General features: G+C 43.2%; 1 protein-coding gene across 2 annotated transcripts in view; it reads right to left on the bottom strand.

The window, feature by feature from the left end:
* Nucleotides 1-18,349, bottom strand: part of BUD13 (BUD13 homolog) — a 133,385-nt gene extending 115,036 nt beyond the window's left edge. For both annotated transcript variants that reach the window (XM_069224954.1, XM_069224955.1), the window contains exon 1: nucleotides 18,114-18,349. In XM_069224954.1, coding sequence (XP_069081055.1) covers nucleotides 18,114-18,274 — 161 coding nt within the window. In that variant the 5' untranslated portion in view covers nucleotides 18,275-18,349. The remainder of the gene's footprint in view (nucleotides 1-18,113) is intronic.
* Between the last annotated feature and the right edge of the window lie 1,367 nt (nucleotides 18,350-19,716).

Genomic DNA, 19,716 nt, shown 5'->3' with positions numbered 1-19,716 from the left:
TGACTCGAGTAGAGAAAGGCAATGAATCTGCTGGCTTGGATGGGGTTAATGATTTTGGACTTGAATAAAGAATCCATCATCAACTGATGGGACCTCTGTACTAATTACACTTTTACAGAAGCCAAGTCACCAAACGGTGTGCCAAAAGAAGTTTAATAATGAGGTCAGGTTCACAAGCAACAGGGAACCCTTGGAGAATTATCTAAGGTAGCTGTCAGGAAGGAGAACCAACAATAAAACGAAATAGACATGTGCGAGCACTTAAGTTTTACTGCCAGAATTCTTTAATTAATGAACACAACAAAGATTAAGAAAGAATAATTCCTGTGAATCCTATTCAAGCCAGCAAGGCTTAGCATAAGCAGCCTCCAATAGGAGCCTGGCAATTCAAGTCTATTAAACCACCACTTAACAACTGAGGAAGAATTGTCTAAGATGGCAACGATGTTAGTAACTTCCAATGAAATACGATTCCGGAGGCAAGTGGGGCTCTGATCACCTCCATAGAAAGCTGGAAAATCGGATGCTGGAGGGGAATACGCAAATAAATGTTAAGAAAGAGAATCACTTTTCTAGTGATTCTCCTGAAACAACATTTGGATAAACTAAACACACAGAACTGATAAACCTGGGAAGAGAATCTCACGTGTAGACGACAGAACGTTGGAAAGAACGCAACAAAAGCAGTAACAGTGAACAGGCAGATAGGACAGTTTTTAATACATCTTCACCATTTCATTCATAAGCTAGCAGCTCTACACGCTTTCTGTTGTTGCTGCGAAGAGCATCCAGAACTGCATCTTAGGTGTGAAATACAGAGGAAAGAAATTCACTGCAGTCCATTCACATTGTAGCAAGTATATATATTTTTTAAAGTATGCAAAATTAGAGTGCCCTGTGCCAAGCTGAATAATGGTGCACTGCTAAATGAATTTTGGGGATCAGGTAGTCCTGATGAGGTCCTCTTAAGTCCTGTTTCTCCAGCAATGAGGTCAAAACACACAGCGCTGAAAGCCATAAGAGTGACTAGAATTCAGAGAGGCAAACTACTCAGGGAACACTAATAGCAATTACAAATATTTTAAACAAAATGGGATTTGGTTCGTCCATTAACCTTCAGCTGGAGTGAACAATTTGTCATGTTTTAGTGGTAACCCCAAAACTTTTAGGGGTTTGAACCTTAGTCTATGTATTTACACTTTTAAGATCCTCTTAATTTGTATTCTCATAAAGAATGTGAACAATATTGTACAGTATTGTGTTTTAACAAACTTTCTGCACTTTAAGAATGTGTTTTATGTGCGAATTGTTAAAAAAAGAACACATAATGTCACTGAGACATACTTTGAGCATGTCGTATCAATATTTTCATAAAAGGGATATAAATTATTTAAAGATTGATCATCACTGGCGTTAGAAAAAGATGAATATGGCAAGCTCCCACTGGTTACATGCAAATTCATGTTTGATTGGGGAATGCCTTTTATCCAATTTACTGTGCCCTAACGCCAACGGTCCTAGAAGGGTGAAATGCACGGTCATATGTGTCAATGTAAAAAAGGCATATGCTAGTTTGCTTCTTAATATGGGTCACCAAAACAATATTTATAAAATTAGGTCAACGATGAGGTGTTTGTTGCACTGTCTGCTTTTTCAGTGGAGGAAGTTACACCTGCTTTTGTCGTTTGTTGCCTAATGTCTTCATGACTTAAAAACAATGAAGTGACACAAAATAAATGGTCTGCACTGCTTATCCAGGGCTGTACCTAGTAATTTTTAGCTACTTTAATAACAAACATTACACCTTATGTGGCGAGGGAAGCACCAAAGGAAAATCGAGCTTCCTAGTGGAGATTCCAAAAAATAAAATGCCCAACACACTGAAAGAGGCTTTCTACTGGCAAGCGTCAAGAATATGAAACCAACTATCAGCGTACTGAAGACCTAACCCCAAAGTGTTGTCTAACAAGGATTTAAAAACCCAAACCTACCAAGAAATTCAAGATAAAACTACATACTGAACAGAGACCCTCTCTAGTCTCTGTCTTCCATATGATTTTTGTTTCAATAGTATGCCGTGGTATTAACTGGCTATCAGCATTGACAGTTGCTACCTGACTTATTCTAGTTGCTCGTAAAGCACTCTGCTGCCTTTGTGGCCAGATCGCTCTATTAATAAATAATAAATAAGAAAATATAGTGCGTATATCCTAGCTTAACAAAAGACTATTGGAAATTCTAGTGCCCAAATTAGCATGGTCGTTTATTTCACCTCCCAGTCCATAAGAGCTGTGGAAACCCCATTTTTCTTTTGCCAGTCTCAAAGACGACTGTGGTACAAAGAATGTTACAACTAAGACAATTAAACATTTTGATTGGTTTACCTGCGCAATCTTAAAATGAGGCTTTTCGATCCAACCACTGAACAAAACAAGCACTAGTAAAGCCAAAAGGTGCATGTGTAATGCACTAATACATTGAGCTTTAGCACACTTGTGCAAGTTGTGTGAAGGAGCCAGTCGAGATGGATAAAGAGAGCGATAACGTACAGTACTCCATTATGAAGTTCCATGCAAGCTCCGAAGTGAAAATAAAGTATATACAAGTAGCCAACAGCAATAACACCAGGTGACAGATGAATACTCCAGTAGGTGAGTCAAGGCTTGCTAGGCAGTCTCAAGACAGTGGCTAAAAGAGCCTAGTCGAAGAAAGCTAACGTTTGCAAGAGGGTGGGGCAAAACGCATTGTTTTTTCTTGTCAGCAACAGGCCTTCTTACAGATGCACCGCACAACCCCAGACCTAAAAAAGTTAACAATACCACTGCTGAAAGACAGCAAAGTGGTGGTATCTTTGTAGAAGGGCAACATGTTCACTGCAGAAAGATGACGTCACCATGAGTCAGAAGGATACGTTGGCTTTAATGTAGGACACATGTAATGGATGACTGACAAACTCATTGGTAATAGTGTTACTGAGGAATAGCTAAGTGCATGTGAAACTGCTATGTTGATACCGTCATTATTGAGTGAGGAAGAGATCGATTGGGAGGTATTAGGGGAGAGAACAGATTCATTGTTATCTCTTAGCAGTGACATCCTCAGTTAATTATTCAAAAACACTAACTTACTACAATTCGAACGACCACAGTTAGATACACACAAGAGCTCCTAATGTGTATACCAAAAGTCAATAACTTCATCCTGATGTTCCATAACAAGATCTCTGAATGAGAAAATTGAGGGGCACAAACAGAATACGGCAATTTTTCGACCAGGTATGATTAATACTCTTTGGAGTGCATACTATGGCTTCTCACATACCTCTATAAACATTAGCATGCATATCAGCTGCAACACGTTTGATGGCAAAGACAAGCCATGCATCACATCAAACTCATTTCAAAAGGAGCTTACAACTGCATACTCTCCAACAAAACATACAGGCCTGCCTGTAAAAACTCTGGATATTTTAAGGCTACAAAGCTACACTGAAAGCAGATGAATGCTACAAGAAATCTATATAACATAACATAACATGAACAGATAATACCCAATGATTATTAAGACTGGCTAAAAACACAAACACAGCACGTTGTAGCCCAAGGTATGCAGGTGATGGGGAAAAGGACAGACTTCCATTTCTGCAAACAATATTTAATTAAGAAAGTTTCAATAATCTGTTTAACGAATCCAGATATCCGGCCATAAGGACACTGGGATTTCCAAAATATGCATGAGCAAGATATCCCAATCCTTGCTGGTTTCACCTGCAACGTTCTATAGGGCTACTATAGGGATACTTAAGTACCATACATATCTGTCTCAAGTGTGTCTCTCTGCTTTTAACTCCTCGTGGCAGAGTTTGCAGAATACGTTACAGTTGTAGCTTCCTAAATTAGCGATCAACAGAATGCAGCACATATAAACAGTCAAACTCCTAACTAAACGGAAATGGAGATATATCATAACTGCTGTATTGAAAAGTTTAAACTTGTTTTGGGTAGCAAAGAAAGTTGAATTCAAGCCCTTGAGCACGGTGCAATGGGCGTGTAGCAAAAGGCCAACTCTCTTTCTGGAGCCCTTCTAAATCGCCATGGTCAGACGATGATTTTACTGCTATCCTGAAAAACCTCAGCGATAAAGTAAAGACTTCTCAGTTTAGTTGAGGATTTTGTAAGATACACCTTCCCAAAAGCTAAAACTGCAAGCCAATCAAGGCCTCCACAGACAAATCTCTTCCACACTGAACATAACCAAAAGTGAGCTACAAACCACTCTTACAGAAACTCATAGGATGTGTAAACATCCTGAATTTAGAAGTACTATCCATATCCCTTATCTAAACCGCTGTTTCCCAGCAAGGTGACTGATAAAGAGATAATCAAGAAATGTCAAGATTACTCACACAACCTGCTAACAACCTATTACATAATATGGGATTGAAACCGCTTTGGCCAATATCAGAAGAATACTAACTGACTGCCTTATGACAGTGTCCCTTCCACTTTGATACTCTTTGACGTTCTGTGGCTTAGAACATTGTGCAGCAGAAGTTCATGTTAGGCCGAGTTGAAAACAGGGGACAATTATGGAAACAAAATCAAAATAGATCTGCTCCTCATAGTCCAACTGGTCAGTCTCAGACCTTTGCTCTTGCTGTCTCTGTCGTTAATCAACATAATTAGGAGAGCTGATCTTGCAGCGCCTACTCTAGTTTCCAGATTTAAGTTGATGGCATTCAAATACACTAGGGGGCTGATCTAAGCACTGTCAGCCCAGAAAACTTGGAATACCTTCTCACAAGAGCCAGCGGTTTGCCCAGTAACTCCTGCCCTCGCCCCACTCCTCTCTGTTAGGATGGGGAGTAACAGGGTCTGTATTACCCACCAACCTCCACGCTCACTGACAGCCTGTGATGGTTATTTATACACCTTAAGAAGAGAAGCTAATGCCCACAGCCCACCAAGCATGTCACTGCAAACTTGGGAAAGCTAGTGATCTGTATTCAGCATACGTTAAGCAAAATTCTACCATTCCGGCTGAGCAATAGCAAAGAACTCCCTCCACCAAGCAGAATCATCATTATTACAGAAAGACACATCCAAAAGCAACATTCGGCAGTGTTTATCCACCAAGATAATAGTTTATAATGTTTGTCAGCCACGATTACCAAGACAAAGTACCACAGCCCTAGTACCTTTGTATTTCTGTATGTTTCATTGTTCAATATTTACTAATAAGTGCCCTCTCTTTGTTGCATGACTCACCCATGAACCATCATCGTTTTTGGACATTAATTTGCATCAGATGCTGATCAACTACTTCCATACTTTCTTTAAATTATTCTACATTTTCAACAGTTCCTTCTTAGTCCTAACGTTCAGCAAGTCCAGGAATTACAAGCCATATCTCAAATAGATGTCTTTTTTACACACTGCCTTACATTTGGAAGGAAAAAATGTATAGAAAGACAAGGAGCAATAACACTTGTTTTGCTATTCTGTGTTCCCCCAAGTCTCCCGATAAAAAAGGTACCTAACTTGTGTGGGTAGGCCTAGCGCCCACGAAAAGAAATGGCCCAAAACACAACGTGGACACATCACATTTTTTCCACAGAATACGGAGGTGTTTTTTTTTTTTTTTTTTTTTACAAAGTGCCTACCTGTGGATTTTGGCCTCTAGCTCAGCTGGCACCTAGGGAAACCTAGCAACCAAGCGCATTTTTGAAAACTAGCCACCTAGGGGAATCCAAGATGGGGTGACTTGTGGGGCTCTGACCAGGTTCTGTTACCCAGAATCCTTTGCAAACCTCAAAATTTGGCCAAAAAAAAACACCTTTTCCTCTCATTTTGGTGACAGAAAGTTCTGGAATGAGAGAGGAGCCACAAATTTCCTTCCACCCAGTGTTCCCGCAAGTCTCCCGATAAAAATGGTACCTCACTTGTGTGGGTAGAACTAGCGCCAACGATAGGAAATGCCCTAAAACACTATCTGGACACATCAAAATTATCAAATACAAAACAACCTGTTTTTGCAGGGGAGCACCTGCGTTTTTGGTCCTGGGCTCAGCAGCCTTCTAGGGAAAACTACCAGACCCAGACATTTCTGAAAACTAGACACCCAAGGGAGTCCAGTGAGGTGTGACTTGCGTGGATCCCCCAATGTTTTCTTACCCAGAATCTTCAGCAAACCTCAAATTTAGCTAAAAAAAACAAAACACATTTTTCCCACATTTCTGTGTGGAACTACCGCACTGGGACACATTTCATACCACCCAATGTTCCCCTCAGTCTCCCGGTAAAAATGATACCTCATTTGTGTAGGTGGGCTAAGTGCTTGTGAAAGGGAAGAGCCAAAAACATGTCGATATTGAGGGAGAACAAAGGGGGTCCAAAAGGGCAGTTTGCAAAAAAACATACTTAGGCTGACAAGTGCAGCAGAATCTTTATCGGTATAGATGAGACAATGCTGGGTGGTAGGAATTTTGTGGATTCCGGAATGTTCCATCACAAAAATGTGGAAAAAATGTGTGATTTCCAGCAAAGTTGGAGGTTTGCAGGGGACTGTGGGTACAAAAATGGTGCGGGGTGCATGTGAAACACACCACCCTGGAATCACCCAGATGTTTAGTTTTCAGATGTGTCAAGGTCTTGTGGATTTTTCTACATGGCAGCGTCCCAAAAAACATGAAGTGCAGCCCTCACCATTCCAAGTGGGACGATTTTGAGAGTAAGCCAAGTTCTCATGGCCCAAATGTAAAACTAAAACCCAAAATAATCAAATGTCTTCTTGCTTACTGTGGGATAAGTTGTTTTAGAGTGCGGGGTAGAGCTGAAATACCGTTACCCCTTCAGTTGAGGTGGGGGCGTAACCAGGCCCATACTGGTTGGTAGCCACCACCCCAATATATATATATATTTTTTAATTCCCTGGCATCTAGTAGACTTTCTACCCCCCGGGGTGTGGATCAGGGGTAATTGCCCCATCTGCCCACTAGTGGGCAGAACAACTTTAGACCCATTTATTTGGGGTGGGGGTATGGCCATACCCCCACCCTCTTATTTTTGGAAAAAAACCTTCCCTGGCCTCTAGTGGGCTTTCTGCCCACCCCCCTTTGGGGCAGATGGGCCTTCTAAAAATAGGCTAATCTTTCCCCAATAGGGGGCAGATATGGCCAACAGTAATGTGCCCCCATGGGGAGCGACCCTTACCCAAGGGGCTGCCTCCCTAAAGAAAACACACGCATACACACACACCAATCCCTGGTGCCTAAGTTGTTTCTGCCCCCATGGGGGCAGATTGGCCTAACAAAAATTGGCCGATCTGCCCCCAAGGGGGGCAGAAATGGTCTAAATACAATTTGCCCCCAAGGGGAGCAACCCTTGCCTAATGGGTCGCTCCCCATCTCTAAAAAAAACAAAAAAAATGCCCTGGCGCCTAAAGGTTTCTGCCCCCCGGGGGCAGATCGGCCTAATAACAATAGGCCGATCTACCCCCAGGGGAGGCAGAAATGGCCTTAAATAAATTCCCCCCCCCTGAAGCCCTAATCCCCCCCCCCCCCCTCAGGAAGCAACCCTTGCCTATGGGGTCGCTCCCCTTGCGTGACATTGGTGCAAAAAAAAAAAAAAATCCCTGGTGCCTAGTTGTTTCTGCCCCCCTTGGGGGCAGATTGACCTAAAATCGGCAGGAAAGGTCTAAATACAAATTGCCCCCCAGGGGAGCGACCCTCGCCTAATGGGTCGCTCCCCATCTCTTAAAAAAAAAAAAAAAAAAAAAAAAAAAACACCCACACACAAAAACAACATATGCCCTGGCACCTAGAGGTTTCTTCCCCCCCTGGGGGCAGATCGGCCTAATGGTAGAAATGTCCAAAAATTAAATTTGACCCCCTCCCCCTCGGGGAGCGACCTTTGCCTACAGGGGGGGGGGGGGGGGAGAAACAAAAAAAAAAAAAAAAACAACAACAACAACAACATCCCTGGTGCCTAGAGGTGTCTGCCCCCAGGGGGTAGAAAAGACCTTTAAAAAAAATGCCCCCTCCCCCAGGAGCGACCCTTGCCCAAGGGGTCGCTCCCTCGTGCCAATTTCCTAAAACAAAGTAAATCCCTGGTGTCTAGTGGGCGTTTTAGCAGCCGGATTGCTTGCAATCCGACTGCTAAAACGCTCAGAGAGACTTCAAAGGGAAGGAAATTAATATCCTTCCCTTTGAAGCCTCTCCGGCCTCCTCCACGTTATCGGGAGAGAAGTACTTTGCATTTCTCTTCCGATCGCGCTGGAAGCTGACCTTCCAGCGCGATGGGAGGAGGCCTCTGTGATTGTCAGCACGCAATCATGCGCTGACGTCACGGGGTGGGTCAGGAGTGGAAAGGGAAGGGATTCCCCCTTCCATCCACGACCTGGGTGTGTGGGTGGGGGAGCGCTAGCGCTCCCCCCAGTTCCCAGGTGCCTTGGACGAGATCACCTCGTGCAAGGTACCCAACAGGTTAAAGTGCAGTTTCCCTTTCAGAGCAGATAGATATCTAAAGTTTGAGGTCTCTAAACTCATAATTTAAAAATACATCTTTTAGTGAAGTTGATTTTTAGATTGTTAGTTGGAAACTGCCACTTTTAGAAAGTAAAACATTCTGTGACTTTGCCTGTTTGTGGATTCCCTGTCTGAGTCAGACTGACAGTTGGGCTGTTTGTGAATCTCCTCTAGCCAGTGACACAAAGGGAGATGGGGATTAGCCTGCATATCCTGATCAGCCATCTGAGCTAGAGTGGAGGGAGGAGTGGTCACTTACACCTGAATAAGCTGTACCTGCCCTCTTACAATGTAGTCTTCAACCCCCTGGTGTGTGTCTGGGGCCTGGCCTGGGCAAGGTGGGAGCCCGTAAACAACAAGAGACTTTTCTTTGAAGATGGGCAACTTCAAAGGCAGAAAGGGGTACAAGTAGTGGACCCCAAACCCCAGACTTTAGATTACTTCAAGATCTCTTTAAGGATTCAAGAGGGACCTGTGCCAGGAGAAGAGGTGAACAGCTGATAAGTGCTGCCCCTGCCTGTGACTGTGTTTTGTTGGGCTATCCTGCAGTTGCTGCTTCTGCCTGTGTCAGTGGACAAAGACTGGACGTTGTGGTATATTCCTGCCTGAGAAGAATCTCAAGGGGCTTATACTGAACTGGCCCCCTGTTCTGAAGTCTCAGGGCCATCAAAGACTTCCTCTGCCAGCACCTATACTCTCTGCTGAGACTCCTACCCTGCCAAGTGGTGCCTAATCCAGTTCCTGGGCCCTTGAAAGGAGTAGATGGAGGAAAATTTATAAAAAAACTAGTTTACTAACTTCAGACAACCCCAGACTGACGCCACTGCCGGATTCCGCAACGCTGCCTGCACCTGAAGCCGTGGTCCTTGCTGGAGTGCGAAGAATCGTAGGCCCGACACCGCAGCAGCCCCTCCCAAGTCTGCCACTCTGTGAGGCCTGAAGTGCCGTGTTATCGACATCCGTGACACCAGACTTTGCTGCACCATGACATGACCGCTGGATATCAACCCCAACGGAAGTGCACAGATCCAGCGCTTCGCACCAAAGCCGCCTCACCTCCACTGCTTTGCGGCAAGGAACCTACGCCTCTTTGTGATGCCTCCGTTTCTCCCCACCGGAACTAACGCCGCATCGGATCCAGTGATGCTACGATGTCCGACTCTGTGCACCGGCTTGTTTCCTCATTTTCACAAGGTGCTGTACTTGGGGGTCCGTGTGACTCCATGACCAGCGCCATTAGCTTCAGATTGTTGAGACCGACTCCGTCACAATGCTGTGATATCACAAATTCAAAGCATTTATGTTTCTAAGTGCTATATTGAAGTTTAATTCATAACTTTGCTTGTGGATGTTGGATTGTTGTTATTTTGGTCGTTTTGTTCAGATAAATATTGGCAATTTTTATAACCCCCGGTGTTGAGTCATTTTGTAGTGTTTTTACTGTATTACTGTGTGTGTTGGTACAAATACTTTACACATTGGCACGAGCAGAAAGGCTTAACCCAGAGACAAACTACAAAGTAGGTAAAGCGGGGTGCTTCTCCTTTGCCCTGACTGAGTGAGGGTCCTTGCTTCGACAGGGGGCAACCTGACTGCCAATCAAAGACCCCATTGCTAACAGTTGGTAATAAGCAAAAGGCATAGACTCCATAGCGACGTATCTGAAAGTGGGGAGATACATCATATATTGGTGCCTCTCCCCCTAATGCAATGATAAATACAATACAATACAGGGCCACAACACCTTGAAGTGGCAAGGTCTCCCAAACAGTAGCTACAAATGGGGCAAGCAATATGTTACGAACCACAAAATGTACAAGGTGCTGCCATTTCCCAAGCTGAGCACTTTGTTCTTGATTCTTGCAGGAGCTCCTTTTTAGTCCTGACAATCAGCAAGGTCAAGGCACTGTGTCACACTCGTTGGCATATACTTGACCATGATTGCCAGCAAGGTCGAGACATGAAGGTATATTTCTGGAGAAGAGAGACTGGGCTCTGTATAAACATAACAAGAATAGAAAGTCTGATGGTGAAAGGCACAACCAGAAATGTAACCCACTAAAAGCTATACCATACAAAAATCTAACATTCAGTTTGAGTGGCCCAAATCGTAACTGCAGCACCCACAAAGTAATGAACCTTGACATTTGGTTCAATGAAGAGCTCATCTTTTTTTCTTAAATTAACACTGACAAGCAAAACCAACCAGTGCATGATGATGTTCAGATATATCCCAGCCATCAAAACATCCAGTTATCAGATGGACTAACTAGAGTACTGCTTATACTTTGCTCAGCTACCATAATGTATGATTGAGCCCAAAAATAGGAATCACCAAACACTAACTAATCTAGAATCATGTAGCCAGACTGTGTTAACCTAAAGATCACTGAACATATCACATGTGCCTTTGAAGGCACTTCATCAGTTCACAGGAGAGCAGGTGATACAGTTAAATGCTGTCTACGCCAATGCCTATGGGGTCACTAGCCCATGAGATCTAGAGAAGCAAGCTCCTCTTACATACCAGACAAACACGAAAATTTCAGCCCGAAGGCCAATCTGCCAGCTTTATTTCAACAGAAACAAAATAAAAGAATAAACTATCAAGGTAAATGCAAGACCATTGTGGAATGGCCTGAAACCTCATGCTTGAAGCCCTGCCTAATCTGGGCTTTTTAAAACGAAGTACAAAACATTTCTCTTCAAATACACCTTCTTGTCACCCCTCAAAGGCCATAAGTGAGCATTCCCACTTGGCAGAGGAACCTGACAATGGTGTCCCAAAACGGGAGCGGGTAATTGCTCCCGCCCACTTATACAGAGACCTATAACTCCCAAGAGTGGGCATTAATCCACAAAATCTAAGACCCGCCTCCTTGACACAGCGACTTTACTGCCACAAAGTGGCTGGAGGCAACATGTAGGTGCTTTATTAAGCACCACAATAAGATATTTCATGAAAGAAGATAGAGCAGCAATGTACAAAAAGTTAATTACTTGTGCTCATGAAATACTGTTTTTAGGCAAACTAATGTTGTGTAATTTTCTTTTATGAAGCTGGGTAGATTATAATCACCTTGAAAGAATATTAGCTCCTTATTGTGTATTACAAGACTTTTGAGAGGTTTTGGATTTCGGTTTTAATTAGATGCATCATATACAACATAGGAGTTAGCAAGCACAGGGTTGAGAATTGTTACACAGGATAGGTTTGCACCTTCATACTTTTCTCAGTTCGTCATTTTTCATACAAACAAGTAATAAAAAGAACAAGAGGGAATTGTTGAAAGCAGGAGGGCTGCTGTCATTTTTGTAGGGCAAGGGTGTTAATGATCCAACTGTTCACAAACATTGATGTTATCAACCCTGAAGAACTGGGGACTAGTGATGTAACTACTGAGAGACAGGGTTGGATCATTGCGGTGGATCGCTGATGTCAACGCCAAAGGACAAAGAGATTTATTATGTCTCTGCCCAGGGATGAAGTGTTTGATGAAGTCATTGTATACTTGCCACCTCCACTGGTTTAGAGAGATAGGTTGCTACGTTTTCAACAAAACGTCAATCTATATTTAGTTTGGACTTGTCAAGACAGGAAGATTGCTCTTTGAATAAGAAAACAATTACCAACTAGCCTCTGAAGATGGTGCACCGTCCTAAAAAATATGCCTTGTGGCAGCTACCAGAGTTCCTGACAGACAACATTGCAACAGATTGATATGCTTGCTGGTGAGGGTCAAGGCTGGCCACAATGCTCACATGGTCTCTTATTTATGACAAGGTATAATTTCCATTCATCTGGGGATCAATGTTATGTGATTTCCTATGATGTCCTTACTGGGTTTAAAGTCACACTACATCATTTCCGGAGACATAATCCTTATGCTAATTGAAAGAGTGAAAACTGTGCAACCTCTGTCTTTTCGGTCACAGAATGCAGACAGCTATGTCAATACAAAGAGTCTGAGATTTGACGAGGGGCCGATTCCACTACTATGGGACAAAGTATTTGATGAAATCAAATCTGGGTGTTCAAGATGTGACATCCGAAGGACCGTACCTTCTGGGTGGGTATGTATGGCATTGATGTGTAGAACGTAGAATGGAGTGAGGTAATGGGGCGAAATGTGGAATGTCACTGGCGGGGAGGTTGGTGGAACAGAGCAGGCGAAGAGAGTGGACGGCACCGCTCTTTATATCTAAGCTTGTAATAAAGAGTTTAGAGAAGCTTACCAGGTACGCAGTTTAATCTCAACAGTATGTTAATGCATTTACTAAGATGAAGAATTGTCGTTATGTCACTGACAAAAAGGCAGGGGCAGATGCTACTGCTTCAATGTGCAAGTGCAACTAACTAGTAATCATTACTAAGGAAATGTGGGTTTTAGATGCTGCTGCTGATTAACAATGGGCCTTTAGATGTCCATACTAAGAGACAAACATTGAGTATGTTACTCACTGCTAAGAGAGTGGGGTAGAATAATACCCATCTACTAATCAATATTATTTCACAATTATCTTGCCACCCTGTCAGTATGCCCATTTCATTCTCCACGTAAGCTCTCATTTTAACTCCTATCTATGCTTGTTCTTAACCTCCTTTAAACAAATCATCCCAATACCTGCATTGTTTACTACTATCAAAGTTCAACTTGCACGGTTTATCTTCTCTCTACCATGCCTATTCTCCCTTAAACATATTGTTTCCAGGATAGTTGTATTGTTTACTACCATCAAACAACATTTAACATACCACCAAAACAAACTGATTTGTTTTTGTAAAGTATATGCATTGGGCATAACGGCTGGACGCCTGGCATTTGCTGCACATTAAATATATTAATAATACATAAATAACTGATGATGAGAGATTGACGTAGGCATGCACCCTTTGGATACTACAGGAATGATCATGACACTGCTGCAAGAGGTTGCTTTTCCTAGACACTGCTAAAAGATAACAGATGTTATTGTCACTACCTGGAAACTGATGTCCCACAGTAATGTTGTAATCGTCACACGGGTGAGGGTATCAATGCAGGGAAATGCAGAGAGGCGGCACTCTCAGGTTTTCCGGTTCCATGACGGAGGTCTAGTACAACCCGTTTTTAGGTTTTGCCTGCACAGTGCTTGTGCTGAATTTGTGAAATCTAGTGAATTAAAAAAAAAAAAAAAAAAAAAAAAAAATCTTAAAAAAGGAGCTTAGAGCCGTAGCTTTAGCTTTACGTATCATTAGATGACTCCCATGTCACTTTTGTTTCCTTGCTTACTATTGGTCAACATCTCTTCCTTGCCTCCGTCTTCCTCCTGAGCTTTGAGTCGAATTTTCGTCCCACAGTGGAGCCTGTACTAAGTACTGATTCCAGTGGCAGTGTTCATCCACTGCAGGCTCCTGCAGTGCAGACACTCTTACTTTCCGACATACTCTTTAAAAGTATATCTCTGCAGGCTCTCTCCTTCAATCCACTTACAGTAAAAAATAAAAAAAATAAAAGAAAAAGAAAAAGTCAAAAACACACGCTATGACCTTGGCAGTCCTGCTTCATGTTCAATAATGCAACGTGTTCAGGACAGCACGAAATAAAATGCCTCCCCAGCGTCGCTTAAATTCATGTTTTACACAAAGCATGGCTGGCACAGCTGTAATGGATGACAAACTTCTTAAACAAGCCGCCCCTGCCATTTCCATCTGTTCAAATCATGGGTGAAACCTGCACGTCATGCATTTAAAACGAGGCATTTCATTTTTTGATGGGTGCTGAAGTGACAGTAAAATGAACTGCCATTTCCAGCCAGTGCTGCAACAGCACTAGCAGCATAGATTTTTCAGTGTTCAGCATTACAGTAAATGTGCCCTAGTTGTGACGCATCCTAACACTGGCAATGTAAACAAGCCCTGTCTTCAATCAATCAATCACTTCATTTGTAAAGCGCGCTACATACCCGCGAGGGTCTCAAGGCGCTGGGGAGGGGGGGTGCTACTGGTCAAAGAGCCAGGTCTTGAGGAGTCTTCTGAAGGCCAGCAGGTCCTGGGTCTGTCGTAGGATGGTGGGGAGAGTGTTCCAGGTCTTGGCGGCGAGGTAGGAGAAGGATCTGCCGCCAGCAGTGGTTTTTCAGATGCGGGGGACTGTGGCGAGGGCGAGGTTGGCTGAGTGGAGGCTTCGGGTGGGGGTGTGGAAGCTGAGCCGGTTGTTGAGGTAGGTGGGTCCGGTGTTGTGCAGTGCTTTGTGTGCGTGGATCAGGAGCTTGAAGGTGATCCTTTTGTTGACGGGGAGTCAGTGCAGGCCTCTCAGGTGGAGTGTGATGTGGCTGCGGCGGGGGACATCGAGGATAAGTCGGGGCGAGGCATTCTGGATGCCATCCCTCATTGGGTACGAGAAAACAACCAATATTGGGCTATGGTGGATCTCTCACCTTCCAGCGTCCCACTGCACATGCCCCTCTGTGCCCGTTGACCATCACGCAATACACACTGGTTTGTTGCACCTTCTTTCCAAGTCAATTTTGGGTTTCTCTTGTTAAGACTGCAAACTGGTGTGTCACTCAAAGATAGTCATATTCAAAACAGAGGGCCCTGGCCTTCAAATGCGAGTCAGTGAATTTGACCATGGAGCAGCCAGAAAATTAAAATACCCCCGGCCCTAACACTTTGAACCAAACTCTATTTACACCAAGTACTTGAAGTACGTAAGCCCAGTCCTCTTTGGAAGATTACCTTTTGTCTTCCTTCCATCCATCTGTCCCTTCTTAATCTATCTGTTCATTTTTTGACTCTTTCAACTATTCATCCTTCTGTTCTTACCTTCACCTTTCCATAATCAACTATACTTTCATTCACCATCCATTTATAACTCTATTTCATAAACAAGTCTATCCTTTCACTGCTCAATAGATCCATGTATCCACATATGCTTCCATCCTTTCCTCATCCACCGTTTCACCCCCTGTCCACTCTTTTTCACCCACCCTTTCAATTACTTTACTATTTCATTAATCATTTAACCCTTTCACTGTTTTTTTTAAATGTCTCATTGATCACTGAACCCTTCTTTTGTCCACTTGTTGTTCCTTTCACCTTTCTACCCACCCATCTGTTTTCCCACACACTGAACTTTTTCATACTCACTTTTTATTTGAACTGTGTGTGTTTCCTGCCCACACCCCACTGTCATATTACTTAGAAGCGTTGTTTATGAGCATTCTGCCTGCAGATAGAAAAGGCACGTATACAACAAACTGATGTTACTTGGCCCCAGCTCACAAGCCCATTGGACCCAATGGAAGCCCCCGCTTCAAATCCTAGAAAAGGGGTTCATGACACCGCTAACCATCGAACAGGTTGTGGCTCGCCAGAGGCATGCTGATAAACCCACTGGTTATTACATTACAATATACAGGAACATATCTTCTTTATTGGAATTTGCTAATTCAGCTGTCAGCAAGTGGCTCAAACCGGTTGCAGGGCAAACATTTTGATGCCACTGAGATAACATGCAATTCTTATAAACAAGTTTAGGATTAGGAGGCAGTGGCGAATCATTTCTGCTGCATTTATGTATTTAAGGTTAAAGAGGTCAAGCTACCTCAACTTACCATAGCTTTATGTTTTTTATCACATTCCGAAAACAAAGGCCATTAATGAGGACGCATGCCAGAAAACAGTTTACTGAAGAGGGAGGTATAAAATGAAAACCCCAACGTTGCCCCTTCTAATTACTCACATTTGAGAAATACGAACAAACAAGAAAACCAAAGCATTACCCTCATTTCGAGATAACCGAGTAACCGTGACGTACTAAGGGACATATCTGCAAATAGTGCATCTATCCCGATGAGCCAATTTTTTGCGTCGTCCCTTCCCCGCGTAATGACACCATGGTTGTGCCGTATTTACAATACAATGCACCATGGCAGCTGTTTAGACAATAGCGCCAAAGTTTCTACCGCTATTGTGGCACTTTGCTGGACTAGTGTCAAAAATGATGACGTTAGTGCAGCAAAGCACAGGGAGTCCCATCAATTAAAATTGGTGAGTCATTTTAACACCTGCTCTAAGCAGGCATTAAAAAATGATGGTAAAAATGTCACAGTGTACATTTCACTGCTCCATTTTTTCAGGCCTCCTTGCGTCAGAACGCTTTCCCCTTGCAAACATTATGCCTGGGGCAAGTTCGGGCTGGACTGTTCCCATAGTGAACAGGGTCAAGACTGATTTGAATATGGCAGGGTCCAAACTGGAATGGCATGGCAACCAAAAAAACTGATGGATTAAACCCTGATCTGTGACTGGGGGTGATGGTATGATTTGCTCTGCATTCCGTCCATCATCTGTTGTTTTTGCATTTGTCGCCCCAAGTGGGAATGCCCAGATGTGGGTCCTGTGTTGCTATGCCACCAGATTCAAGATAGTCTGGCTGATGAAGAGTGATACCCTGAAACCAGTCCCAGGATGCTTGTTTCTGGTTCAGGGAGGACCTGGCTTGGCAGTTCGGGCTGGACTGTTCCCATGGTAAACATGGTCAAGACTGATTTGCATATGGCTGGGTCCAAACTGGAATAATATGGCATGGCAAGCAAATAAAATTATGTATTAAACCCAGATCTGTGACTGGAATTGAATGTTTGATTTGTTCTACATTCTGTCCATCATCTGTTTTTTTCAAGGATAATGTGGCGCAAAGGTTTATAAAGAAGCACAAAGCAAGCTTTGCACACAGGAGAAAGGCCTACTATATATATATATATATATATACACACACACACACACATACACACACACATGGACGCTATGATAACACAAGGTGGTGCTAGGGGCTTGTAAATATACCCGTGTTTGTCACACTGATTGCCTTATAGTGCTTTTTTTTCCTTTAAGCTTCGTTGCACGGCAACTTATCTGCTGTGCAACATGTAAAATATTGACAAAGTGTTGCAAGGTTAAATAAAGCTCCTGATTTTCGCAGGTAAGAATTTCATAGGGAGATTTATTATTATAATATAATACAAAAGTACATACAGCCTACAAGAAACGCACCTTACGACTTGGCTAGCCAGCGGAAACTCACTCAGCCAACTCCAGCATGTACCGTACATATCTAAGTCATAACGAGTTTATAAGCCATGAGAAATGGCACGCATTTACAGAGAAGTAAAAACAAACAGTCTAACCAGAACACTACTCGAGCTGAGACGAGCTCAAGGAACGAACACACTCCTGGACAATGCTAAATACAATACAAGGCCAATATATTTCGCATAGGCTAAACCTACTGGCGTTGCCAGTCCTTAATCCCTTTGCATTCTGGCAACTGTATTTGTTTTTACTATGCAAAAAAACAAATCGGGACTAATAGTACAAAATGCAAAGAGCCAACGTGGACTTGATTCTTCTCACAAGTATGAAAGTGGAAAACGTGGGGCTTCTTGAGAGCAGTGTTAAGTCACACTGCACAGATGAATTAGTGTGTGACGCTGATATTTTTACAAAGGAAAAATATTGTAAACAGTCCATTAATACATAAGGCATGCGCAAAACGCCCGGTGCTATTCAGAGCATGCTCCGTAACTCCAGCGCATGTGCACTCACCCTCGCCCGCCTCCGGATCTGCTCAGTCCCGGCATGGGGTATCGTTTCTTTCGTTTCTTCTTTCCATCCTCCGCCCCTCCCGCACCACCTCCAAGATACCGCTTCAAATACTGTGCCTTAGACAGCGCGGCGGCTGCAGTTTTTCCACCGGCACCCGCCATGCTGAAAACATCCGAATGTAAGGCATGCGCGCGCCGCCAATGTCATCCACCGGGGAGGGAAATACGTCATGTGAAAGTAGCTGAACCAGGAAGAGAAAAGAGTTGGCCGTCATCACTGCAGCAATACGCTTCAGGCATAGCAACAGCGGGGTGTAACCCATAGCAACATCCAAGTGCACTACCCATGGCAACTACCAGCCGCTGCGCCGAAACAACTAGGAACGTGTGGCAACGCATTGAGGGAGATTTAAGGAAAAACAGACATTTTATTTTTAGAACAACTTACATGGAAATAGGGCGTTTTTGAAGCAGGAGAATGCTACAGTAAAGCTTACTCTTAAATAGGCTACGTTGGCACGTACATAACTTTCCGTAGCAACAGGGGGAGCTATGGTTTTAAATGTCACTTACACTTATTCGATCTCATGGATAAAGCCACTTGGATTTGTTGCTATACTGTTACGTGGCGGATATAAACTGCATATGTTGTTCTTTTACAGAAAACTGTATGGCGCGATAAGGTAATACAATGGTCAGAGCTCTCCCTATGTGCTTGTCAAAAGGTTGTAAGCCAGCAAATTAAGAGCGACAGTAGGTCCAAGCCAACGATGTAAATCGGCTCTAAAAGCCGCATCTCCCCTGACGATGATGCTAGTTGTGAACTAGCATTGTGTTCCATTGCAGCCTTTATAAAGTGCGTATTACCCGTGTGAAGCACTGAAGTGCTTGCCTCCGTGAGTAGCACACTACACTATGTAGGGAGGGTGGGAGGAAGGATGTCTTTGATCATATGTTGGAAGAATGTACATTTCGTGATGACCTCCGAGGTACAGTTATTGTGTTACAGGACGCAGCGCAAGTCAGTAGTCATGCATGCCCTAGTTATATATGGAGCAATATTGTGTCCATTAGAATAGCTACATGAGTAGTTTTTATACAGCACACATTCTCAAACGAAGAATTTCAGATGCTCCCAAATATGATAATAAAAGAAAAGTGCAGGAGGCTGGCCTGGTTTGTAGTGGGTACCAAGGGGTACTTACACTCTGCACCAGGTCCAGTTATCCCTTATTAGTGTAGAAGAGGTGTTCTTAGCAGCTTAGGCTGATAGAAAAGGTAGCTTAGCAGAGCAGCTTAGGCTGAACTAGGAGACATGCAAAGCTCCCACTGTACCACTGGTGTCATATGCACAATATCATAAGAAAACACAATACACAGATATACTAAAAATAAAGGTACTTTATTTTTATGACAATATGCCAGAAGTATCTCAGTGAGTACCCTCAGTATGAGGATAGCAAATATACACAAGATATATGTACACAATACCAAAAATATGCAGTAATAGCAAAAGGAAATAATGCAAGCAATGTACAGTCACAATAGATTGCAATGAGAGCACATAGGTATAGGGGCAACACAAACCATATACTTCAAAAGTG

The sequence above is a fragment of the Pleurodeles waltl genome, chromosome 3_1 (genome assembly GCF_031143425.1).
Source record: "Pleurodeles waltl isolate 20211129_DDA chromosome 3_1, aPleWal1.hap1.20221129, whole genome shotgun sequence".
NCBI lineage: Eukaryota > Metazoa > Chordata > Amphibia > Caudata > Salamandridae > Pleurodeles > Pleurodeles waltl.
The sequence above is the reverse complement of the archived record's forward strand: the minus strand, read 5'-3'. Positions and strand labels throughout refer to the sequence as shown.